Source organism: Lithobates pipiens, unplaced genomic scaffold (genome assembly GCF_037356315.1).
Source record: "Lithobates pipiens isolate NorthernLeopardFrog02 unplaced genomic scaffold, aLitPip1_a1.2 Scaffold_8, whole genome shotgun sequence".
Classification (NCBI taxonomy): domain Eukaryota; kingdom Metazoa; phylum Chordata; class Amphibia; order Anura; family Ranidae; genus Lithobates; species Lithobates pipiens.
The window spans coordinates 326582600-326610517 of record NW_027507903.1 but is presented as its reverse complement, the minus strand read 5'-3'; the positions used below and the strand labels follow the sequence as shown (position 1 = coordinate 326610517).

The 27918-nt window shown below is 40.2% G+C and overlaps 1 protein-coding gene across 2 annotated transcripts in view; it reads right to left on the bottom strand.

The window, feature by feature from the left end:
- The window catches only part of DPYSL3 (dihydropyrimidinase like 3), a 223975-nt gene that overhangs the window by 22925 nt on the left and 173132 nt on the right, over window positions 1-27918 (bottom strand). For both annotated transcript variants that reach the window (XM_077472957.1, XM_077472958.1), the window contains exons 7-9: window positions 21904-21972; window positions 7719-7839; window positions 6290-6446 (exon numbers count right to left, since the gene is read on the bottom strand). In XM_077472957.1, coding sequence (XP_077329083.1) covers window positions 6290-6446; window positions 7719-7839; window positions 21904-21972 — 347 coding nt within the window. The remainder of the gene's footprint in view (window positions 1-6289; window positions 6447-7718; window positions 7840-21903; window positions 21973-27918) is intronic.

Sequence of the window (27918 nt, the reverse complement as noted above, 5' to 3'; positions counted from 1 at the left end):
CTATTTTTAGTGGCGCTTTACTGTCGGATTTGTGGCCACTATCTACTACCATCAACTATTCGGCCACTAGCAGGGCGGTTTTACTCCCCGCTAGCGGCCGAGAAAGGGTTAAAAACCACTGCAAAGTGCCTCTGCGGTATAGCTGTGTTGATTTCAATGGGCAGGAGCGGTATACACTCCAAAGATGCTGCTAGCAGGACTTTTATGACCGTCCTGCAAGCGCACCACCCCAATGTGAAAGCCCTAGGGCCTTTCACACTGGAGACACAGCAGTGGCTCTTTCAGGTCGGTTTGCAGATGCTATTTTTAGCGCTGTTGCGCCTGCAAAACCTAGTGTGAAAGGGGTCTTAGTCAGCTATGAAAAAAAAATCATAAAACAAGCTTGTATACTTGGCTTGGCTAATTATGTTTATAAATCTAATACTTAGTCAGCAAGGTAATGCTTTTATGACTTCTGTACATAAAAAATATCTCATTGTATTGAAATGTAGCTAGTAGAACACCTGCCGTAATTTACAAGAAAACCTCAGAGGTCTAAGAACCCCTGTGTAATCTTTACGTCTCTCTGGTTGCAGTCTAAGGCCTGATTCACACCTATTCATTTTTGGTGCTTTTTGTATTTTGCAGATTTGCACTACAGACCATTTAACATGGTTTCCTATGGAACATGTTTTGTAGTGCAAATCTGAAAACTGCAAAAAGCACTAAAAATGCATAGGTGTGAATCCAGCCTAAGGCCCCATACACACCATTCGATTTTCTGCAGATTTTTGTCTTCAGATTTACCAAAACCATATAATATGAGGTCAAAATTTAAGAGCTTCAATTTGTATGCAATCAGGCAGGCCCTTACACTACATGATTTTGGTAAGTCTGATGACAAAAATCTGCAGAAAAACAAATAGTGTGTATTGGGCTTTACTCCCAGAGCTACATCTTGGAACAAAGCAGTGTGAGTTACATGCTCTCCATACCTGAAAGATGTAGCCACGGGTTAGCAAATGGGAGGTGAGTTTATGCTGAAAGGGGGATGGCATGCAGGTGAAACCTTAGTTTTGACCTCCACTTTAATAAGTAGTTTTAGGCAACAAGTGAAAACAGTGAATACTGATTTCAGTTTAGTTTTGAATGGTAAATGTCCTTAAAGGTAACATTTTTATCTGATCTCTGCATTTAAAAAAAAAAAATTACACTTTAGCAGTGAAACAAATATTGCATGTCCCTCTGTAAAGTAGAGAACACCACTCAAAATGCGCAGAGGTGTCATTTAAAGGGTCCATTCTTCTTCTTAAAGTGTGACTAAACTCACATTAAAAAAAACTAAAAAAACTATCAATAAATGGTGTATTACAAGCTGTTCATATTCACTCAGTCACTATGAGATTTATGTTCTACATTCGTCAAAAAACCTGGTTGATCCTGCTGCTCTTTATCTCCCCCTTACGTTTATGTCCCCAATTCAGCTAGGGATTTTGCAGCTGTAGTGGCAACTCTGCACATGCTCAGTTTTCAGTGAGCTTCTATGTTGAGCATTTCTTCCCTTTTACATCTGAGTAACCCATGTGACTATAGAGTTACACAAAAAACACCCGGTACCAAAGGTACGGTGAGAAAACCCTTGGGATCGTTAGACAAGATACAATTGTATGAATCAGGGTATCAGACATGGCTTTTATGCTCTGTATCTATTGTTTGTACATGTATATTATTGATTTTTTGTAATAAAATTTATACTTTTAGACTATCGGTTTGATCTGTCTATTAACAACACCAAGGGGTTCCTCACTGTACCTTTGGTACCAGGTGTTTTTTCTATGTTTGCTATAATTGGGTCAGACAGACCAAGCATTTTCACATACAGTCACATTCCTCCTCCAATTTTTAGAGTTACACATGTGGGCGTATACACAGTGGTAAATGACAGCCCACTCTCTCCCTTCTCCTCTATGCCAACTAACCAGCTAAACACAACGAGGGTGGGATATTACATGTAGATTAATGGTGGCTTCACCTCCCACTTATTCTAAGACACAGGATGGAGGGGCGTGACACAACTTGTGGCTGGCAAAAATCCACCCACACCATGTTATTGTAAAAAATGTAAAAAAAAAAATGATTTTAAATATATATTTGTATGTCAATTTCAATTTTCAGTTTATTGAGATCAATTATTTATTTTACTCTATTTTCCAAAGGCTGTTCTTTTGTATGTTGAACACGTGACCAGCAGCAGAGGCCCAGAAGCTCCTCCTGCTTATATTTCCCTGCAGACAGGTGGGGACAGAGCTGGGTCATGTGACAGCTGTATATCAATTAGGAAAAAGGTATTTAGATGTTTTGTTTTTTGTTTTTTTTATTAAACTAATGACAGTGCAATCAGCCACATACAGATAAGAGACTATGTAAATGAAACAGTGTTTAATTTAGTATCACTTTGAAACTCTTAACCCCACCCCACTCACCCTTCTTTCACAGATTCTAGTGCTCCTCCATAATTTCTACTTCAAATTGGAGAAACCTGACCTGATTATGGATTCTCCTCATTTTCCTATGAAGAATCCAACTGTGGGCATAGGATTATGCTACTGATGAAGTGCTACTGGGGATAAAGCCAAGATCCTAAGAGTCATGGAGTTTTAACAAGCTTTGTTCAAAAGCTCATAATCATTTTTATTGCTTGCTATTATCTTGCTCTCTAAAACAAAATCCACGTTTTATGTATAGTGCAAACAAATCTAACCCAGACACCCGCATTGCACTTAGTAAGGAACCTCACAAATTTCTGTGCTACTCCCACATTGACCTGCAAAACGCTGGACTGACAGAATTGACCCCTTTTCATATATCTGACCTCTACTCCTCACTTAGAACTGGGAAATAAGAAGAGAAGACATTGGTAATTGTATTTGCGAGCTTTCCTAAGAAATGTAAGCTTACAGATACATACCGGTAATCTTTGCCCTTCTATATTGTTTGTAGACACTGAAGAGTTAAAGTGGAACTAAACCCTCCTATCGTTTTCAGCCAAGGAAGCTGCCATCTTGGCCTCTGTTTAATCTTCAACTGCCATAATGCTGCACATGTGATCAGTTATGAAACCAGCCATTGGATAGTTTCACAGTTTGGTTGAGATCACATCCAATGTGACAGTTACATTCCCGGCATGTGCCGAAATGTAGCTGCTTTTGGAAATTGTTCAGTCAATGGGCTTACTTCCACTTTAAGACTGCCATGCTTTCATCTCTCTTGTCATCTTTTAAATATAGAGAAATAAATCCCTCATCAGCCCTAGATGGGGAAGAGCTGTGAGACTACACATTTATTGATAACATAAATCTTTGGAGAAAGGGGGCATAGACTTACGTTAAAGAATACACAAACCCTAACACAGAACTTCTCTTATTTGCTCTGTTTTGAAATGTTAAATATGATCACTGACAGTGTTTAGTTATATCAGTTTGATATGTGCTAAAAAAAAACACCTCTTAAAATAGAGTGATACTTTCCTCCCTTCAATCCGACGTCTCTTGTTGGCACTGGCATCTTCTACTCTACTTTTTCTGAGGTGTTGGGCTGCAAAGTGGTCCCATGGGCGCATTCACCACAGGATTACTTTTAGGCTTAATGCACCCAGGACGTTTTGAACCCTCTCCTGAGTTTAACGTGACAGAAAGAACCTGACGTTTAAAAACTTTCGTTTTGCCGCGTTTTATTTTTTCAAATAGTCAAAAATGTATCTCCATTAAAAACGCCTGTAAACGAAACGCGACTAAGCGCGAGTTACCACGTGTACAAGCTGTTACAGGCATTTGGGCATTTCAAATGCCTCTGAACCTCCGTCCTGAACGCATTTTTTTTGCTTTCCAAAAAATGCTTCTAAACTCAACTGCATAGAAATAACTATATACAACCCTGTATACATGTACTGATAAGATAACATAGAGCTGCTTAATTCTATTACAAGGGATGTTTACACTCTAAATAGGTGACTTGTAAAAAATATTAAAGCGTGGCCTATGGTTATATTTTAATACTGTAGTTTGTCTCCATTATACGGGCGTGCGCAATTTTAAAGCATGACATGTTAGGTATCTACTTACTAGCGTTACATCATCTTTTACAAACAAAAAAATTGTGTTTTGTTTTTTTACATTTATTATTGTGTATTTTTTCCCAAAAAATTGCACAAATACAGTGTGACATAAAATATTGCAACGATTGCCATTTTATTCTCTAGAGTCTCTGATAAAAAAATATATATATAATGTTTAGAGGTTCTAAGCAATTTTCTAGCAAGATATACTAATGTAAATTTGCAAACAAAAAGTTCCAGAAAAGGCCTGGTCAGCGAGTGCTTCACGGCTTGTGTAAAGATGTATGGTTTATTGTCACTTTACGTATTTATCTTCTTTGACAGCGTGGTATTCAATTCATTATGTGCAGTTGGTGACACGGTTGTTTTCAGGGGTGCTCAACCTGTGGCTCTCCAGCTGTTGCAAAACTACAAGTCCCATCATGCCTCTGCCTCTGGGTGTCATGCTTGTGGCTGTCGGAGTCTTGCTATGCCTCATGGGACTTGTAGTTCTGCAACAGCTGGAGAGCCACAGGTTGAGCACCCCTGCTTTAAATAATCAATTTAGCAGTATTCTGTATGAGAAAGTGAATTATATCACACAGGATTTTTCTTCTTATATTACCATGAGCCCACTAGCGCCTGATCAATAATAAAATTGAGGTTCTAGGAGTTATTTACTGGGATAAGTGAAGTTTATCTATTTTTCTTTATTTTATTGTTCTTTGCTGCCTACCCCTTTATATAGTGCTGAGTGGAGTTTAGTTAGGAATATTTTTGTATTGTTTCATTTCACCGGAATGCAGGAAAAAAATAAGTGGTGCTATTCAACAGGTCGGATTAAAATAATATTTTTTTAGGGAAATTGTTAATACTTTTACAGCCATGTAATATTTTTATATGTGATTTTAACATTTTAGATAGATAATTAGTGAACAGAGCCAAAAGAACTCAACATATTAGTAAATCAACCCCATAATGAGAAAAGCTTAACATTCTGGTGAATCTTATACAGTTATTGGCTTTCAGCCTTCCTGCAGAACTCACATTTGACTTCCCTTCTAAAGTATCAGCAGCCTAAAAGAAAAAGGGTCTGTAATATCTCTAGAAAAACATGCAGGTAACTAAAGTGAGGTTTACTAAAATCCTTACAGTATTTGTATAAGATCTATTTTTTTTAACAGCTTCCCACCCGCTGGCCGTCATATGACATCCTCGTGTTTGAGTGGTGATATCTGAATGATGCCTTCAGCTACAGACATCATTCAGATATCAGCCGGCGATTCCCTGCACCATAAGAATGATCATAGCGGCTGTTCCACCGCTTGATCGTTCTAACAGGTGGTAAGAGTGGACGTTCCCCCCCGCCGCCCTTCAGTGCTTCTACAGGCTCACCGCTTCCATCGGTGAGTCAGAGAACGGATCCACCAGCCCCAAATGTTTACCCTAGAGATTTCCGGCAGACAAGATGGTCGCTGGAGTCTCTATGATCGTTCAGAGGCCTCAACATTCCAACAAATAGGCCGCCTCGGCCGCGAAGCCGAGAACGTTTTTTTGTTTTTTTTTTATTTCAGGTTTCCCAGCATAGAGGTGAGATGTTGGATCTTATTGACCCCATATCTCACTGTAAAGAGGGCCGATCATGCCATATTGCTATTACAAGGGATGTTTAAAGTGTCAAACTAAAAAAAATAAAAAAAAAATAAAAAAAGGAAAATGAACAATAATAAAAATAAAATAAAAATGTGTGCTCGCATGCAGAAGCGACCGCATACGTAAGTTCCATATGAAAACAGTGTTCAAACCATACATGTGAGGTATCGCCGCAATCATTAGAGCAAGACCAATAATTCTAGTCCTAGACCAAGACCTGTGCAAATACCGTGTGAGATAAAAAGTTGTTGTAACGACCGCCATTGTATTCTCTAGGGTCTTTGCTAAAAAATATATATAATGTTTGGGGGTTCCATGTAATTTTTAGCAAAAACACAATGATTTTTACATGTAGGAGAAAAATGTCAGAATTGGCCTGAGTGGCAAGTGGATAATAAAGCAGGAATTTCTATTCAGGAACAAAGCAGAGCATTTAATGCTGTATTGTGAAATAGCAGTGATTTGCACCCCTGTCAGGTTTTTGTGCAATGGGTATAAGACTCATCCTTGCAAGTGCATGCATGTACATAAGCCTGCATAACAGTAAAAAAGACATATTCTTACCTAGCCAGCAGGGAGTTGATGTAGTCTGGGGTGGTGGGATCAGGGCTGAGAGGTGGAGAAGTCACAAAAGCAGCAGCTTTAGCCCAATTTTTGCTCCAGTAGTGTGTTCCATCTATTCCCAGGCTAGCTGTGATAGGTTCACCAAATACAACATTACCTGAAAATTTAACAAAATGTGAAAACTGAGTTCTAATTTGCAGGCTGCAAAATGATTTATAAAAGAAGAAAACAATGTATTGTTTAGCAAAAGAAATGAAGAAGATTTATGCCAAGATGTAATTTACACATTGAGAAAGCAATGGAAAATGATGGTATTCTAAGGATGTATGTAAAGATCAGTCTTAAAGCTTTGCCATCTGCTGGACATTCCATGGCACTGCAGCTAAGTGTCTGCTGTGCACATCAACTGATAACTGCCCTTATTAGTGGACTTTAAAAGGGAGGCCACAAATTCAAATCTGCACATGGTCACAGGCTTGTATGTTTTCTCATGCCGTGAATAGTGGTCTGTTTCTCTCTGTCTTTCATCTTATGCCGCGTACACACGAGTGGAATGTCCGACAGAAAAAGTCAGACGGAAGCTTTTCATCGTATATTCCGATCGTGTGTATGGCTCATCTGACTTGTTTTTCGAAAAATTCTCACGGACCTAGAAATAGAACATGTTCTAAATATTTCCGACGGAACCAATTACTATCGGGCAAACCACTCGTCTGTATGCTGTTCCGACGAACCAAAAACAACGCATGCTCTGAAGCAAGTATGAGACGGAAGCTATTGGCTACTGGCTATTGAACTTCCTTTTTTTAGTCCCGACGTACGTGTTGTACGTCACCGCGTTCTTGACCTTCAGAGTTTATTCCAACGGGAAAACCGGTCGTGTGTACAGGGCATGACTGTTCATGCCTTGAATTATTCCTGTGTGTTTGGACTGCAATTGTATTCAGCTTCTCTGAACTTGTTCTGATCATTGGCTTATAACCTACTCTATTGTCCGCCATTGTTCTGCTTACCTTTCTAGAACCTGGACTCTCTTGTCTGCACCTAACCCAGCCATCTATTTTCTGACTCTGCAACTGTCTGCTCTGACCATTTGTCCGAGGACTATACCATCTGTCCTGCCTGTTGTTGGCTGTTGCCCCTGGCAACAGAGAGGGTCTGCCAAACTCCATGATGATGTACATAAGTAATACTATATTTCAAAGCTTTTCAAACATGTGTATATATTAAAGTAATGCATCAATGATCATTTTGAAGTCCAAGCCATGAGAATGAGGACTGTCAGCCTAAACTATATTGTTACGGAAAACCTGGAAATAACCCATGTAAATAATAATCATAAGGAGTATCCTCTACTTTTGCATCTTCTTCATATATAATATGCAAGTTTTAGTGGTTAGATAATACAATTTTGCTTTTTATAGGTCACCTTTTTTCCTGGCTTGGGAAATGAGGTCTACAGAACTTTTGCTCATCACTTTGGTCACATATAGTGGACAATTTGTTTGGCTTGCAATGGTAATGGCACGAAAAACAGCTTCTGCTTCCAGCTAAAAGAACAAAAGACTTGGAATGATGAACAGAACTACATCATATTAACAAGGGACACATTTGATACCAGATAAGATCTTCTAGACAGTTCCAGACTCACAACACATTGCAAGAAGGCAACATATGCTCTTCCATCTCACCAATTTACAACTTGACATATAACAAAGTGGCTTCAGTACATTCAGCAGTTACATCATGTGTCACAGTTTTCGCCTGGCATGTGGCAAGCATTACATAAAGCATATAGTCATTTTTAGCTACAAATAACAGAGTACAAATTATATGACATGAGTTAATGACGGTCGAAATAACTAAATGCCTGGAAATTCAAATCATCCCCTTTCCCTTAGACATATTTAATGCTTATTAGTACCTTAAAATATACAAGACGTTTTAGCTTCGTGGGAGGGATTCAGGAAAGAAAATGTAATTTCTTTAATGCAATCACAGGGAAAATCATAACATCTATGGCCTGCCTTAGGCACGTCAATATGCACTCAACACTCAATCATCACGGACTGTGGAAAATTTTGCACAAGATCCAAGTTGCATGAGTTCCAGTGTGACGTTTCCACAGTGAGTGATGATTTGGGGAGCCATGTCATCTGCTGGTGTTGGTCCACTGTGTTTTATCAAGTCAGTGCAGCCCTCTACCCAGAAATTCTAGAGCATTTCATGCTTCCTTCTGCTGACTAGCTTTATGGAGATGCTGATTTCATTTTCCAGCAAGACTTGGCACCTGTCCACACTGCCAGAAGTACCAATGCCTGGTTTGATGATCATGGTATCATTGTGCTTGATTGACCAGCTGTTGGAGTTGAGCATGAATTAATGTTATCTATCTAAAGTTCTACACATCTGTTTGTACAACCGAACTCAGCCATATTGATACTTGCAGTCCCACATGTTTAAAAGGTATAGAGGAATGTGGCACCAAACAGAATCTGCATAGCAAAGGAGTTATCTTCAGCCCACCTGGTGTGCATGAAGCTTCAAAGAGATTGATGATGAAGATGGCCCAGGGCACATCGACTGCAATACTGTCCCCAGAAGCCAAGTATAGCAGGACAGTCAGTAATATAAGGAGGGCTGTCATATGAACACTGATTAGTCCAAAGCAAATGGGACTGGCAGTAGGATGCGGTTTGGATGGTGTGTGTTTGTCAAAAGGGAATGTTTGCTTGTATTGTATTCTGATTATATGCTATGTACTCTTGTAACTTCTATTGATACCTTATGCAAGCTTTCTTATTTCCTTGGGAAATAATTGAGATTTGATTGATCTTAGACCGTGTATTTGGTTTCATAGCTAATTGTTATAGTATTGTGATATTAACGATAGCATGTGCTTAGAGTGTTAATAGACGAACTAAACTATAGGGACTAGACAAATTAATACATAGCTGATAATACTAATAGGTTGTATTGATCAGTTACTTCACCAGCAAACTCACCTGACCTAAACCCCATAAAGAACCTGTGGGGTATTGTCAAGAGGAAGATAAGAGACACCAGACGCAACAATGCAGATGAGCTTAAAGCCCCTATCAAAGCAACCTGGGCTTCCATAACACCTCAGCAGTGCCACAGGCTGATCACCTCCATGCCACGCCGCATTGATGGAGTAATTCATGCAAAAGGAGCCCCAACCAAGTATTGAGTGCATACCATACTGTACATGGACATACTTTTCAGTAAACCAACATTTCTGTATTCATTTTTTTTATTGGTCTCTTGTAATATTCACACTTTCTCAGATAATGAATTTCAGGTTTTTACCAGCTGTAAGCCATAATATATATATATATATATATATATATATATATATATATATATATATATATATATACACACATACATACACACACACATATGCAATTCAGTTTGTAATGGTACAATATACATTTATGAATATTAGAACAGAATGATGAAATTCATGTATTCTCAGTATGTTTATGATGAACACAGTTTACTAAAGATCATTAAAAACACCAAAATGTTTTATTGTATTTTAATTTGTATCAAAATGATACAACTGGTATTTCTCTCTTCCCTCTGTGTTTCCACAATGTGCCATTATCTGGAATTAATAAGATAACAGAGTCATTTTAAATGCCAGACAAACAATACTGGCACTGGAAAGCATGTCTGGTTTCAAAGCAGTATTTTAAGGACTTGTCATGTTTTCTGATGCAACTACAGCTGTGGTTTCTTTCTCTTTTGGAACCAATGCAACAATGACAACCCCACACTGTGTACACAAGATGCTTTTTACGCCTTATGGTATTAAAATATGTAGGGATTTTTTTGTGCACTTTAACTTACAGATATGTAAAAAAAACAAAAACAAAAACGCTAACTTTGGGGTACCTGTGAGAGTAGGCTTCACAAATGGGCTACAAAGCCAAAACAGTTTTTTTTTTTTATAGCGTGGTGAGTAGTTAGAACCCAGATCAGAATGTTATTGCTATCTGTGTCATAATTGGGGAAAATTACACTCTCTGCATGTCTGGATCAATGCAAAAAATTGAGTGGTCACCAGAACAGGAACGTGACAGTGACATAAATCAAACGATCACAATGCTTGTTCCTTGAGCTTTAGATTTATCAAAACTATGCAATATAAGGAGACCAACCTTATCGACCCAATCAATTTGTATCTAATTTGGCTGACCCTTATATATAAGGGCTGACCATTAAATCTAGTAGTTAATAGATCCAAAGAAGATTGTATGATCAGATTGTAATATGTGTGGTGAGCTTAAAGCGGTAGTAAACCCGCAATTTTTTTTTTTTTTTAAACCTGCAAAGCAAAATGCATAATGAGCTAGTATGCACCGCATACTAGCTCATTATGAAATACTTACCTTAGAACGAGGCCCCGACATCTGGCCCGATCCACGCCGAGGGAGCCGACATGCTCCCTCGGCGTCTCTTCCGGGTATCGCGGCTCCGGCGCTGTGAGTGGCCGGAGCCGCGATATCGTCACTCCCGCGCATGCGCGCGGGAGATTTCAGTCCGGCCGCACGAGCGCTGCCGGATTTTCACGGAGAGAACCCCCTTGTGCGCATGCGCCGCTGCAGTCAGCGGCGCATACCGAGGGGAATATCTCCTAAACCGTACAGGTTTAGGAGATATTTTTTTTACCTACAGGTAAGCCTTATTATAGGCTTTCCTGTAGGTAAAAGTTAAAAAATTGACCATACAACCACTTTAAAGGGGTTGTAAAGGTAAATGTTTTTTCACCTTAATGCATTCGATGCATTAAGGTGAAAAAACATCTGACAGTGCCTGCGCCCCCAGCCCCCCCGTTTTACTTACCTCACCCCTCGAAAGTCCCGCGCTCGTCCCCCGACGTGCTTTCCACCATTCAGCCTGGCCGCTGATTGGCTGGAGTGGATGGATGGAAAGCAGCGCAGCCATTGGCTCGCGCTGCTGTCAATCACATCCACTGACGCGGAGCGCCGGGGGGCGGGGCCGTGTGATACAGCGATCGGCTATAGCCACCGGCTGTATCACGGGAGCGCGCCCACAGATGCTTCTCACCATGCGAGGGAGCTCGCATGAACGTGAGAAGCACCTGTGGGAGGAAGCCGAGACAGCCGCCGAGGGACCCCAGAAGAGCAGGTTCGGGGCCACTCTGTGCAAAACGAGCTGCACAGTGGAGGTAAGTATAACATGTTTGTTATTTAAAAAAAAAAAAATTCACTTTACAATCCCTTTAAGGGGGGATTTTCCTCACTTTCAAGAGATTTCCCCTCACATCATGTTGTGTCCACAGAGCAGGAAGTAAAGGGAAATTACTCCAAACGAACACAGAGGGCAACTATCCAAAATGAAAAGGCGTTTTGGCTTTAGTTTTACCTTAAAGTGATTCTAAAACTAAGAATTAAAAAAAAAAAATCACAAACATGTTATACTTTACTTCTTTGTGCCCTGATCCTCCTCTTTTTGGGATTGTGAGTCAATGAGGAGACAAAGACCTGAGAGAGCTGCTGCTTGCATGCACATCGCTAGAGATGGGGCTCAGGTAAGTATTAGGGGGGCTGGGGAGGGGCTGGGGAGGGGTGAGAAGGTTTTTTTACCTTCATACATAGAATGCATGAAGGTAAAAATCCTTTAGGCTTTAGAACCACTTTAAATGCCTTCACGTAATGATACATATCCAGATGATCAGAATTTTTTTTGTCCTCAGTTTATGCTTGCTATTAGAATTAAGACATTTTTTTCTCTTTAGCTGGCATTAGCATCCTGAAAGAGCTGATTATCCTCTAGAACAGTGATTCTCAACCAGGGTTCCGTGGAACCCTAGGGTTCCTCCAAAGGCTGCTAGGAGTTCCTTCAGCATTGGGCAATTTCTGCCTCTCAAATAAGTTCCCACTGACACCATTGATCTTTTTAGCTATCTGTAAGGAGGTAATTGTTCCCAATGACCACAAGTGTAAGGACCATTCTTGCCACTGACCATCACACTATTGTATCACGAGTTGCAGATTTCTAATTTTTAGCAGGGGTTCTTCGAGACCGGAGAATTATTTCAAGGGTTCCTCTGTGTCGAAAAGGTTGAGAAAGCCTGCTCTAGAAAATAGGTGGCCATTTGTCTTCAAGAATTACTAAGGGGCTACTACGTACGTCTGGGGGTCTGGGCAAATTTTTCCATGTTTTATTTATACTCTGTGACTGGATATCTCAGCTAACATGGCTAAAACTGACCTTCTGCATGGCAGTCCAATTGTACAGGCTCCTTTATATTTACTTGCATCTTGGTTTTCCAGTTTAATACAATTGTTTGGATTATTTAGGCCATCCCATTAAATTATTTTGATAAAAAAGATTGTACAATCAGGTGGTGACATGTATGGTCATTTTTTGTCAGCCAATAACACAACCATAGAGAAGAGATAGCAACACATATGGTTGTCAATAGATGGATCATGTTTTCCAAAAGACAGTTTGTAAGAACCTCGTCATGAGTAGCCATGATGGATGCTTGAAAATACAAAAATGTGTAAAAACCATTGCTGTAATTCTCACCATGACCAGTGTGCTCCGCCTTTGTTGGATGATCATGCATCTGTAGATGCCTGTTTATATAACTACTTTTTGCAAATACATATTCTATTGATGTGGGGTGATAGTTTTTGGTAACTGATATTGTCTATGATCCACTATATGCTCCCTGCTGTTCTATCATGTTGCTGACTCACTTCTGTTGTACAAGAAAAATGGGGGTTATTTATGAAAGGCAAATCCACTTTGCACTACAAGTGCACTGCAAGGGCACTTGAAAGTGCACTTGGAAGTGCAGTCGCTGTAAATCTGAGGGGTAAATCTGAAATGAGTGGAGGCTCTGCTGATTTTATCATCCAATCATGTGCAAGCTAAAATGCTTTTTTTTTTCCCTGCATGTCCCCCTCGGATCTACAGCAACTGCACTTTCAAGTGCACTTGTAGTGCAAAGTGGATTTGCCTTTCGTGAATAACCCCCAATGTCTTTTAACACTCTTTTTCTATATTGACCCTATTCTGGACATCATATATGTTCAAATACACTCCAGAAGCAGAAAGAATATTTTTGAAATGCGTCAAGTTACATGGATCAGTTTTGTAAATACAGGAATATTCTCTGTATTGTAGATGTGAACTTTAAACTTTAGAAAAAACGATCAAAAACAGCGCATCAAAGGGACTAGTAGATTGATGTGAAAAAGACTTTAAAATGTCATTTATTAAATGTAAAAAATGAACACAGACATCTGATCCCTGCAGGATCTCAAACACATAAAAAACACCAATCATAAAACGGACAGATGTTTGATAATGAAAAGCTCCTCAGATCTCTCAATTATAACTTTGGAAAGGTCAAAACCAAAGACCAATGTGCACAGCTTTCGAATGCCTAATGAATGCAATCAATCATCTGAAAGAACCCAAAAAGTCAGTGTAAACGAATGGAACAACGTTCCTAGGGACACTCACTTCATAGGTGTTCAATGGGCTGCAGAGCTGATGAGTCCAGTCTGATGACCGAGGGGGAGGTGTTTATTTCAGCTCCATCTGAAGCGTTCGGCTTGGAGGCAGAGGTGTAATGCTGCACGCTGGGTGGTGAGGATCAAGCTTAGTCACCAGATGATATCAGCTGTACACATAGGCAGCTTGGAGAACGCTGCACTGCTTGCAGCATAGCAACCTTCCCCTTCACAGCCTTCCACGTGACAAGCCTCTCATGTGATCCACAGCCGCTCGGACAAGCGGCACTGCAAGCAGTGCAGCGTTCTCCAAGCTGCCTATGTGTACAGCTGATATCATCTGGTGACTAAGCTTGATCCTCACCACCCAGCGTGCAGCATTACACCTCTGCCTCCAAGCCGAACGCTTCAGATGGAGCTGAAATAAACACCTCCCCCTCGGTCATCAGACTGGACTCATCAGCTCTGCAGCCCATTGAACACCTATGAAGTGAGTGTCCCTAGGAACGTTGTTCCATTCGTTTACACTGACTTTTTGGGTTCTTTCAGATGATTGATTGCATTCATTAGGCATTCGAAAGCTGTGCACATTGGTCTTTGGTTTTGACCTTTCCAAAGTTATAATTGAGAGATCTGAGGAGCTTTTCATTATCAAACATCTGTCCGTTTTATGATTGGTGTTTTTTATGTGTTTGAGATCCTGCAGGGATCAGATGTCTGTGTTAATTTTTTACATTTTTTACATTTAATAAATGACATTTTAAAGTCTTTTTCACATCAATCTACTAGTCCCTTTGATGCGCTGTTTTTGATCGTTTTTTCTGCTGCATCCATTTTTTGCCAAGTCCATAATGGGTTAACAGCCGCACATTGAGACCATCTACAGGACATTTATTTTAAACAAACATCCCACGAGATAGTCAAACGCTCTTAAAGAGACCATTCATTTGTGCGCCAACTTTATATTGTTTTGTTGAACTTTAAACTTTACCTGGGTATAACACATAGATGTGGTTGGTTACTACTATTTTTGTAACTTTTAATTATAAATTTGGAATTTGATGTGATATATTTCTGCGTTGTTACTTTTGCTTACTACATGTATGTCTTTTACAGTCCCATTCTGGTATATATATATATTAGTGGGATGTGGGCATACTAGCATGGTATCTTCTTCTCCTATTGAGATTTGTAAGAAGCAAGATATCTGCAGTTTCAATGAAAAATATTTCCTGTTTTGAAAGTGCATTGTAAATGTCTGTTGTTTTTTTTTGTTGTTTTTTGTAAAATAACAAACAAGTCATACTTACATGCTTTGTGCAAGGTTTTGCACAGAGTGGCCCAGATCCTCCTCTTCTGGGGTCCTCCGATGGTGCTCCGGGCTCTTCCTCTTCATGCGGTGCCCCTGCGGAGAGACACTACCCATGGTGGCATGGTGGGCTCCTTCCTGAGTACTGCTGCTGCGTCTATTGACACAGACAGCAGGACTTGGCCTGCCGCTGCCTCCCTTGCCAATGGCTGCTATTAATCTATCCACTGAGAACCGGAGACAGCGGCTGGAGCTGCTAGGCTCGTGCTCATCATCGCTGGAACAATCGGGTTCAGGTAAGAAAAAGGGGGGCTCTGACGGGAAAATGCAGCGCAGAATGTTTTTCGCCTTATTGCATACAGTAGAACGCATTAAAGGTTTTTTTGTTGACCTGCAAAAAGGAAAAGGCATAAAGAGCTAGTATACACCGCATACTAGCTCATTATGAAATACTTACCTTAGAACGAGGCCCCGGCATCTGGCCCGATCCATGTCTTCTGGGTATCGGGGCTCCGGCGCTGTGAGTGGCCGGAGCCGCGATATTGTCACTCCCGCGCATGCTTGTGGGAGATTTCTTTCCAGCAGGGTCCGGCGTCTGCCGGGCTTTCAGCTGAGAATCCCCTGTGCGCATGCGCCGCTGCAGTCAGCGGTGCATAGTGAGGGGAATATCTCCTAAACCGTACAGGTTTAGGAGATATTTTTTTTACCTGCAGGTAAGCCTTATTATAGGCTTTCCTGTAGATAAAAGTTATAAAAATGACTATACAGCCACTTTAAGGTGAAAAACCTTGAGGGTTTACAACTCCTTTTAACCAAAGTGAAAAATATGTCTCAACAATAAACAAATCAAGACAACTTTTTTTTTTAAACAATGACCCCACGCTTTAAAAATAGCAAACATGAAAACAATGAACATATGCTTTGGTGCTGTATATGAAAGCCTGAACAATAAGATAATCAACATCACTAAACTCTACGGATATACAATTTAATATGACTGTGAAAGCATTCCTCAACATTACGTGTAGCTGGTATGCGGCCGATTCATCCCTACATAAATATAATTTATGAAGCTGTTTCCAATCAGTGCTATGTTCTACGTCCATCACATTAGCTGTACTGTATTGTGTGCTTTTATGGTTTGTGTCTGAACACAGCCCATGATAATAGCCTTGTGCATCTCTCTCCCATTACATCACAGCCAGAAAAGACTTCAGGCTTAGGGTATTCAGTTCCTGGCAAATGTACATCCAAATGGTTCAGTAAGAAATACAACCGTTTCCTGTCAGTTGAATACCCTGGGCGTTATGCTGCTTTGCGCCGTATGCACATCTTCTCCTCATTACATGTAACTTCCTTTCCCATTACTAAAATAATCATTACACTCTCGTTGGCACTGGTTCAACCCCTGGCGTAGGCTAAGAAGTATTCTCTGTTTTATGATCTAAATGGAATTTTTATCTTATGTGTATACTTTTGAACTGAACAGTTAACATTTCCCTTGGTCACCTGTATATTTGGCGAACATCTATTTTTTTTTTTTTTTCTGCTTGCTTACATTCCCCTGCATTTGTATACATTGCTACATCCTTTATTGTGAGCTTAATGGAAGCCCTACCTTTTATGTACAGTTTGATCTGCATTGTTTAACCCACTTGAAAGTATGATGTTTTAATAGTGCCAATCAAGCTGTAGGAAATAGTTAATCAGCACTGGACACAAACAAGAGGATTGCACAGGAACAGAATTAAACTGTTTGTGTTTTCAAATGGCTTCAAAAAGCCCTAATTGCTCACAAGCCCCATTCTGTATACTGAACCTTTTACCTCATTACCGCTTCTGCTTTCTCCAGAGAAAACATATCATGTCAGGCACAGTTAAAGGATATGCTAACATTAACAATAAACTTTGCTTATTTGGTCCCTTTTGGTTGGTTATATAAATCACTAAAAGTATTTTGTTATATCTGTGCAAAATAATACCAGTTGATCATGTCAGAAATTTTGTGAGCTGATAACTTCCTGTGCTCTCTGTTGACTACACAAAACAAGGCCAGGTCTAGGGTGGTGCTGGGGTGGGCTGTTACCCCAGATTCGTGCCCTCCCCAGGATCAGTGATGTTGATGAGGGGCTAGGGGGCACTGTGTAGTTGCGGCAATGCAGAGTCGGCCTGGCTGTACAGTGCCCTGCCCCTATCTGCTGCAGTGGATCAATTGTTTCCATGGTACATGGAAGCCAACCAGGACGCACACAATTCGTTACAGTGCTGATGGCCAACCTGCCCACACCATAGAAAGGGATGATAATGATGCAGGGAGGGCATTCAGAACCTGTTCAGAAAGGCTCTGCCTCACGCCCTCTGCCATGATGCCACAGCTGCGGTGTAGATATGCATGTAGGACTATATGTAAATGGGGGACTAAGGATTCTAATAGGATGTGGGGACTTTGATGTGAAGGGGGAGGATCTAAGATTAAAGGGGGCTCTGAAGTGATGAGGGGACACTGGTGTGAAGAAGGGGGCTCTGATGTGATGGGAAAGTCTATGATGTGGTGAGAAATTCTGATGTGAAACAGGAGACACTGGGGGGAATCTCACATACAGGAGGATGGCTATAAAGTAACAGGGGGACTCTCATGTGAAAGGGGTATTCCTCCATGTGATGCCAAGGTGAGGGTGATATCATCATGCAAGCCCAATAAATACAGTTCTGGATTAGGGTGCCATGTGATTATGCATCATTTTAAAGGGTGTCATGTGATTATGCATCGTTTTAAAGGGTGCCATGACTGCAAAAAGGTTGAGAAACTCTGGCCTAAGGCCCTGTTCACATCTGGAGATTCCAAATCGCACTGCAATAGGGGCAACATGCACCTCAAACATTGTGCGGTTTTGCCGTGATTGTTGTGGTGATTCTGCCCGTGATCCCAAATCGCCAACAGGGCCTAATACATGGGAGCTCTTTGACTCAAGCACATAGAGACCTAGCGAACTTCCATTCCTTGTTCACTCCTTCACCATCTCTGAACTCCTGGAAGTAATGCCAGATGCTCATGGTACGGAAGTCCACTGAGTGAAGAGGTAAGGATGTGCTCAGGCGAGTTTGCACACCCCACGTGCAGAGCCTGCCAACTAGTCGGCACTGCGCTGCGCTAATCACAGGCAGTGAGACATTTACTGATCTCTGCAGCCGCGCATCGGGGCAATGTCTCACTGCCTGTGATTAGGGCAGCGCAGTGCCGACTTCCTGGCGGGCTCTGCACGTGGGGTGTGCGAACATGCCAGAGCTCATCCTTAGTGAAGAGGAAACACTGGTTCCCTGCATCTCTGTTACACTTTCTGACTGTCACTGATCCACTCACAGCCAGTACCAGTGGGAAAACCTGGAGGGGCAGAAAAACAGGGAGAGCTACCTGGAGAGGATAAAACCAAGGTATGTTGACAGTATGCTCCCCTGACTTTTTACTGTACTCCCAAATCAGGCAGGCTGGATCGGGCCCTGACAAAGCACCACTCCCTATGGAATGGAAAGGAGAAGGGGATGTTCTGTAGTCTTTTCATAGGGTGACAATACTGCTCCTCCATAGATTAAGTACAGCGAGGGAGTGTTGTGACCCTAGGACAAAATGTTACACATAGAATCACCAACTAGGAAAAAAGCCTGGAAAAAGAAAAAAACTATTGCAGCTACTACAACTAAGGACTTGTAAGCTGTAACATTTTTTTTTCTTTGCTTTAGATACACTTTAAGGATCAAACACCTATCCAGTGCAAATTACATTTGCAACACGTTTTTTTCTTTTTTTTCTTTATTTCTACTACTCTATCATTTGATCTGAGGCTTTGGAAAACTGCATTGATTCTGAAAATGTTTGCGACAAATATGTCACCATCTAGCAGCGTACAAGTTAAGCATACACATAAGATGCCCATTGTTCATTATTAGGCCTTTCAATAACCTCAGACAAAGGCTGTACAATGTATGAAATACCTAGGAGGACCGTGTGAATCTACCTTCTAATAAAAGCTGAACTGACCTGTTCTTAGACAATTTAACTTCTTTTCTCATTCAGTAATAAAGAGCAAAACACAGAATTCACTGGCATTCATGCAACATGCAGGCTCATTGTATGTGTTATCTAGTAAATGATCTAAGGCTTGCCCCTCAACTAATGACTGTCACCTGATCTGGCTAAATTAGATGATTATCTTGTGTTTTCTGGGAGCAATGCACAATCCCAGCCAACTGATTCCTCAGGGTAAGATTAGTTGGACAAGCCTAAAGCCGGCCATTCGTGGGTCAAAATTCAACTGGTTCAGCAGGAAATGGGCAAATTTTGATCCATGAATGGGCAGGAAGGTTGTACAGAAGTTGATCTACCAATTTAAGTCTGTACAACCACCCTGTTGGATTCTCCCTGCTCAATCTATAGCCGGCAGTGCTGATTTGTATATTCTGACAAAGGGGAAGTCTCCCTGCTGTCAAAAATACAATAGCTTGGTGGGGAGGATTCCCCTTTCCACATTGAATGTGTGGATGAGCGAATGGGTTTTTTTTTTTGTTTGTTAAACCCGCGAATTCAGCGAAAAAAAAAAAATACATCTAAGGGCTTCCTTGAAATCTTGTGCAATCTTTACTTTTCACTCCAGAAAAAGTGTCACTAGGTGTCTGCCAACACTCACTCCTTCTACCCTTCTAATGAATGGCATAGAAATGCACACCTAGGAAAATTGGATGTGCATGTCTGAGTCTGATATGGTGAAAAAAAGTCACCTTTGTGGAGATTACTAACTAAAAAAAAAAAAAAAAGTAAAGCCACCCCTGTTTTAGGATCTTGCTCACACATCTGACTGGTAACTTTTTATGGAGACTGGATTACTAGCCAACATGATAAAATCCTAACATACTTCCTCTCTGCCTTAGGCTGGATTCACACCTATGCATTTTTAGTGCTTTTTGCATTTTGCAGATTTGCACTAAAGAACGTGTTCCATAGGAAACAATGTTAAATGGACTGAAGTGCAAATCTGCAAAATGCACTAAAACTGCATAGGTGTGAATCCAGCCTTAGAGCTATGATCAGTTGTAGACCTAGTCAGGGGCATGGTATAAATATGTGCAATGCTATTTCCTATGATCAGGTGGGAGAATTTACAAATAGAGGCTGGGATCCATTATTGGATTGTAGAACTTCTTGACATGTGTCAGCAGTGTAGAATTCTAGTTTGCTTCATCTTCTGTCTAATAATGCTACAATAAAAACTAGAGTTTATTTACAGAAAACATATAATAAGTTGAACATGTTTCAGCACTAGTCTTTTTATTTTTTTATTATCCCCAGCCATTAACTACATAGAGATGGACACTTCACAATGGATATTCAAAAAGGCAGTGCAATGGGCAATGGTAAAGTACACTAACATAAAGCAACCAGTTTACTGTCATCAGATTAATTGGAGGTGTTCTATTACTGTAAAATAGCACTGTTTGCTTAAGCCTCATACAAAAACAATGACAATATCAGATGAATGATCATCTTTTTTATTTTTGCATGCTAGTCTCATATCGAAAAAATCCTGAAAATTCTCATAGGACAGAATACAACTTCCTAAGTGATGTAATGTGTTGTATTGTATTGTATTGTAATGTATTCTGTCATTTCTAAACATGCATGGTCTTCTTATTTTTTATTTTTTTAAGAAAAACTGTACTGATTAAATGAAAATTGTACGTTCTGATATCGTACAATAAACATTTGGTGTTCGTCCCTTAGGATAATTTTGCATGAACTGTCGTTTTCAAAAGCTGTGTACTAACAATCAGATTATTGTTTGATTGCTTCGAAAGCGGTATGTTTTGTCCAAGTTTCTCATTGTGTGTACTAGGTATTACCATCATTGTACAGGCATACCCCACTTTTAAGTACACAATGGGGTTTATTTATTAAAGCTGGAAAGTGAAAAATCAGGCTCACTTCTGCATAGAAACCAATGAGCTTCCAGGTTTTATTACCAAAGCTTAATTGAACAAGCTGAGGTTAGAAGCTCATTGGTTTCTATGCAGAAGTGAGCCTGATTTTTCACTTTCCAACTTTAGTAAATAAACCCCATTGTGTACTTAAAAGTGGGGTATGCCTGTATTCTGCTCTTACTGAAAACATACCTGTGAAAACCCTGAGATTAAATTAAAAAAATATATGAAAAAAGTCAAAGGCTTGATTGTACCTCATCTATATTATTATATACCCTTCCTGCAGTACATGCCATATAAAGCTGTAAGAGCTCCTCCTAAAATGAGTAAGGAACTAAATCAGTGGAGGAACTGAACTAGATTACAGTGGAGCCAAAAGTACTTTTCTAACTGATGATGTCAAGAAACAACAAGACCGGGCAGAAGCTGTGGTGGGGGTCAAGTTGATACATCCTATTCTAGAATGCCAACTAGGCAATACCTTCTATAGAGTACAGTGGCACCACTGTCTGCTCTTGCTTTTAGTATCCAAAGCATGTACACAGTCTGCACACACTCAATAGGGTTCTTTGTATTCAAAAGGTAATTGTTTCTTTATGACCAGTTTTCCTTTTTATTATTTTTTTTTCATGTGCCTCAATATGTGCTAATTTTGTATATATATATATATATATATATATATATATATATATATATATATATATATATCACTGTGTTTCTTAGCATAAGTATTTGTTTAATTTTGTTAAATTCATTTTTTACTGTGACATTCACATGAATTATATCATTCACCATGGTATTATTATTTATCTTACCTCCTCAGGTCGACTCAAAACATGGCCCTCTGGTCCCGTAATACCCATTTCCAACATTCTTTGTTGCTCCTGAAAATAGCATAATTTACAGTTTATATCAAATGCAAATCAGAGAGGAAATGTGTGAAATAAACATTTGCCTAGAATAAAAACACATCAACACTGAGAAAAAGTCAGAATAGAAATAGCAAATTGATCTGACAAGTTCAGAGATTCAACTTGTGTTGATGGTGGCCACACACACTTCAATTATTTATAACCAATCAATGTGCAATTCAATCAAAATAATTGAATCTGCAAATAATGTAATAGTCATATCTTCACTTCCCTTCAGGTCAATTTAGACTCAATTTCAATCAAACTCAATCAAATGGACAGGGTGGGAGGGATATTTTAATTTGCTCTGGATCAATCGGCAGCACTGAGATACTTTGTTTGTGAATATGATCATAATTCAATTGATCAGGTTGAAAGATTACATGATGGAAACAGAGATGTGATTGATAACTTGCGATTTTACGTTATGAAATGTACTTCCCCATGTGTGGTTTATCGATCAAATGGGTTGTCAACTAAAGATTGATTATTCCTACTGGAAACGGTAAATGAGAAAATAAATTGTTTATTTATCAAAGCATGTATGGGTCACCATCAGGGCAGGGACTGCACTTTCATTTTATTTATATATATATATATATATATATATATATATATATATATATATATATAAATATGAAATTTTGCACAATAAAAATGCATTTTCTGATATATATATATATATATATATATATATATATATATATACATATATATATATATATATCAGAAAATGCATTTTTATTGTGCAAAATTTCAAAAAGTACGAACAATTGAAGTAAAAACTCCAGATATATAAGACCTAAAAATTTTGAGGTTACATCACAAAAAAATGTATCAGTTTTCATTAACTGTGCATTATATCAAGATATAAATTCTTCACATTGAATATAGCAATCACCATACCATCTACCAATAAAACAAAACAAGAAAAAAGAAAGACAAAAACATTATATATTTTAAAATACTATTTTTAAAAACAAAACTAATAATCCCCTTTAACACGTGAGTTCAATACAGATTAGTCTATCAGTTTTTTAAGACGGATGTAGACTGAACCACAATGTATGTCTATGCTGCCTTGTGTGGACTGTTTATGGGTGGGCGAATGTAAGTGGATGATCATCCGTTTACATCCGTCCACATCTGTGTCCTTTCAGGTCCATTTTTTTAAACAGAACAGCCAACGTACAGATCTGCTGAAACAGAACAGATGTAAACGGATACCATCCATTTACATCCATTCCATTTATGCCTGTTTTTAGGTAAGAAAGATGTTTTTCTTTATACTTTTGTCATCTCTGATTGGTCTCTGCAACAACTAAGGCCCCTTCCACATGGGATGAACACCACTAGGAATCCACTTGCTCACAAGGGGATCTGCCCGATGATCCCCACTGAGCAGGCAGATGGCTGGTCTGTATCCCCTCGTAGACACAGACCACTCTCCTCTATGGGCAGTCGGATGTAAAACCTTTTCATTTACACCTGTCTGCTATCCAATCCGCTATTTAGAAAGGGAATGTTTTTAGCAGATCAGATCAGATTGGATGTAAGCGGGTGTAAACGGATACACACACTGCTTCATAGAGAATGGAGGGTCTGACCGGGTCCGCCTGAAAAACAGACAGAAGCGGTCCACGTGTTTGAAAGGGACCTAAGAAAAACAGATGAAAAACAGATGTAGACTGATGTAAACTGAACTGAACTGATATAAACTGATGTAAACTGAACTAAACTGAAAGCAGATGTGAAAACTGAATCAATTTTTTCTTTGAAAAAATGTGACTGAACGGATGAGGTCCATGTACAATAGGCCTAATACACAGAGATTCCAGCAGATCTCAGGAGATTCCAGCAAACTTTCTGTTCTGGGTCAAATCTAAAGCCATACATATACGGAGTGATTTTCTATCCTATGTAGCTATGGGTTGCAGGAAAGAAAATCGCTTGATTCCCCCATTAACACAGTCAGTGTTGATGGGGGAATCCCTCCCATGGAACCATGGTGTTCTCTTGTCGCGCGCGCGCGGGGGGGGGGGTGCTATCCCCAACGGGAGAACTCATAGGACAGGCTGGTTGTACTCAAGTTGATTGATAGATTGGTACAATCAGCCTGCCTATACGTGGGTTCAAAAATCGTCCAGTTCCTACTGTCTTATGTCGGCTTTACACTTTGCAGATCAGTTAATTCATCTGTAGCTTTAGCCAATACACCAAAGAATTTAGTTAGCCTATACTCCTGTGCTTAAAGCGGTAGTAAACCCAGTTTCAAAAAACACTTACATTCCTGGCAAATGCTAACTTTCACATTGGTTGTGCTCTCAACCAAACTTTGAAACCATCCAATGGCTGGTTTCATAACTGATCACATGTGCAGCATTATGGCAGTTGAAGAATCATTAGAGGCCAAGATGGCAGCTTCCTTGACTGAAAACGATAGAAGGGTTTACTTCCACTTTAAACAAATTACTTCACTTTCATACAGAGGATATTAAACACCAAAGGGCCCATTTATTAAACACGAGAACCATGAAAAACTTTTTTTTTAGAGTAGGAAAGGATTAGATACTCTGTCAACTTGGTTTTGCTGCCAGTGTTACCATTTGACTGGTTTCCCCTCACTTCCTGCCCAGTGCCCATGGGTGTCAGAACAGGAAGAGAAGAGAAAAGTCCAAGAAAAACTCTTCCACACACTAAAAAAACGTTTTGGCTGGACTTGGGTTTTGACCATTTTAATTACGGAAACAGCAGTGACTAGATTTTCAGTCAGTAAAAGTTTTCCTTTTTTCTATGTTTTTCTTTCCCTACAGCTTTACACTTCTACACTGAGAGATGGCAATCTTTTTTGTTGGAGAATAATTCCAGCCTTCTACAGAAGACACATTGTCCCCTTTCTGGGGCACAGCAGCCTTTCCCCTCTCTGACTTCATCATCTTCATTTTGCATTCTTGACCTCTAAATAACATTTTGTATCAATTAAAAAGGAAACATGACAGAGAGCCAACAGATGCAGTTCAGAGGCCTGGAAAAGATTCTGGTTACGTTTCTACTGACACACAGGCAAATCAGCCAAAACATACTCCATCAGTACAACGGCTGGTTAGGAGACAGAATCAGGACTCCATAGCAGAATTCCGGGACACTACGGTCTTCTCAGCATGTACTTGAAAGCCTTTGCTTTGGAGAAAAGATCTCCTGAACATAAATACCTTCAGCAGTATGGAAACCCTGCATTTGTTTGTGGTAAAAAAAAAAAACACAATATTGCTGGTTTTATAGAAGTAAAGTTTGCAGATGTGAAGTTTGCAGGTTTGAAGGGTTAAATTTGGTTTGTCCTAGTGACCATGTCCCCCAGAGAGAGAGTGATGGAAAACCAAACTACCACAGACAATCACCATAGAATGTGTCAAAGCAGATGTTAATTGTTCAGTAATAGGATGAGAGGTGTGAAAGTCATGGAACCACCCTGTTCTGGTGCCACAATTCTACCATCGGTGTCTGAAATCTGCATAGATGTTAATCCTTTAATTCACAAGGCAGAGGGTGTGAACTGTTGTCAAATCAATAGGGTACACCTTACGAAAATGACTTTCTTTGGGGAATTGTTTGGACATACAGAACAGCTGGTTTGCAAATAGAGTAAAAGAGGTCATCTATGTCAAACAAGAGCAACCATCCATGAACTGGGGTGAGGACCTTCAACATCATATGTCTTCCAGCTATAATGCTGCTTTAACCAATTGCCAACCAGCGGCCCTATTGAGTGAATCGCCGTACCGGTACGGAGTGGACACACACACAGCGCCGGAGCTGATGCATGTGGCTGGCGGCCTTGATGTCTGCCAGCCACCCGCGATTGTTCCACAGAGAGGCAGAACGGGGATCTGCCAAATTAAACAAGGCGGATCGCCATTCTGACAGGGGAGTACAGTCTGATCATCTGTTCCTAGTGATTAGGAACAGCGATTCCCAGTCAGTCCGCTCCCCTCACAGTTAGAATAACTCCCTAGGACACACTTAACCCCTTGATCGCCCCCTAGTGTTAACCCCTTCCCTGCTAGTGTCATTTAGACAGTAATCAGTGCATTGTTACAGCACTGATCGCTGTATAAATGTCACTGGTTCCAAAAAAGTGTTAAAAGTGTCCAATCTGTCCGCCACAATGTCGCAGTCCCTCTAAAAATCGCTGATCACTGCCATTACTAGTATAAATAAAATAAAAATAATAAAAATGCCATAAATCTATCCCCTATTTTGTAGAGGCTATAACTTTTGTGCAAACCAATCAATATACGCTTATTGCGATTTTCTTTTTTCTTTTTCTTTCTTCTTGCCAAAACTATGTAGAAGAATACATATTGGCCTAAACTGTCGGCTTATTTTTGTTTATAGCGCAAAGAATAACAACCGCAGAGGTGATCAAATACCACCAAAAGAAAGCTCTATTTGTGCGAAAAAAAGGACATCAATTTTGTTTGGGTACAACGTCGCACTTGCAATTGTCAATTAAAGCCATGCAGTGCGGTATCGCAAAAAATGGCCTGGTCATTAAGGGGGTAAATACTTCCAGGGCTGAAGTGGTTAAAGGAGAAGTATAGGATTTAGAAAAAACAAAAATAAACGGCATCTCTCCCCCGTGCTCTGCACCGAGAACTGAGCTCGTTTGGCTGTGCTTCTTCTATGGGTAACAGGAGTGTAATTTGTTTTGCACTGCTGTGACCCGTTTTTGTCAGAGAGCGGTCTGAAGTTTGCTCTCTGCTGACGTCATCAAGTTCAGTCCAGGCATCACTTCATCCCGACTTCCAGGTCTGGATCCGCCAGGTGCCGCCCCTTCACAGCTCAGCGCTCCAGTAAGCGTGAAGGAGCAGAGCAGGAGAGCTGCTGATTGACAGTCAGCAGCTCTCCACTCGAGGAGCTGAGAGAACCGAGCCATTGGCAGTGTTAGATGGCTCGGTTCTCAGAGCAGAGACGGCAGGGGACAGATGCAGATGTACCACCTAGATAAGTAGGATTAGGGGGAAAAAAAAACATACTTCTCCTTTCAGTTCCCCCCCTTCACTCTGAGCAGGAAGCTATGACTGTCATCAGTTGTCTGCTCTGTCCCTCCAGCGCCTACTGGCTTGCTGGGCTGCGGAGAGGGTGGGATCAGCTTGCTCTGGGTCTCAGTGGATTGCTGAGAGGCTGAGCCAGCTGTCAGTCCCACCTTCTGGGCTGATCCCAACCATATGTTTGGAATATTTTCAGAGTCTGCACCGGCTCTGTGACACCAGCTGACACCAGCTTGTTATCGGCCGAAAAGGATCACAGGAGTGCAGAACGAACTGCACTACTGTAATCCATAGGAGAAATATAGCCAAAATAGCTTTGACTATTCTTCTCCTTCTACATGTCCCTTTACCCTGGTACATGTTAAGGAAAACCGCAGTGTAGGAAAACTGCTGAGCCTTGACCTGTAGAATTTGCCCTTCCTTGTTAAGAGGTTATTATGTCTCCCCAATGTACAGATCTTCGCATTCATCTTTAATGCCATTTTAACATCTCTAACCCAGCAACTTGACAAAACCTTTTGCTGCATGACTTGAACGACATGGGATTATAGAACTAGAAAATAGTGGTTCCAATTGGACAATCAACATCTGTCTTGACACATTCCATGGCGATTGAATAAAGGTGACTGTGCTACCTGTGTGTATATAAATTCTGGAGTATGATCCTGAGACCTATTAGAACTGAAGAACAGCCTTGAGTAAGCTCTGAAATGTCTTTAATATTAAAGGAAAAAGTCCAGTTGAACAGGACTAACTGCTACTAGCTATATTATGACCTGGGTAAAGGAAAACCTTCACAGACACTTAAAACATTTAGCTACATGGAAGTAGGCACAATAGTCAGACATTATTTTTAAGGCTGGTACCA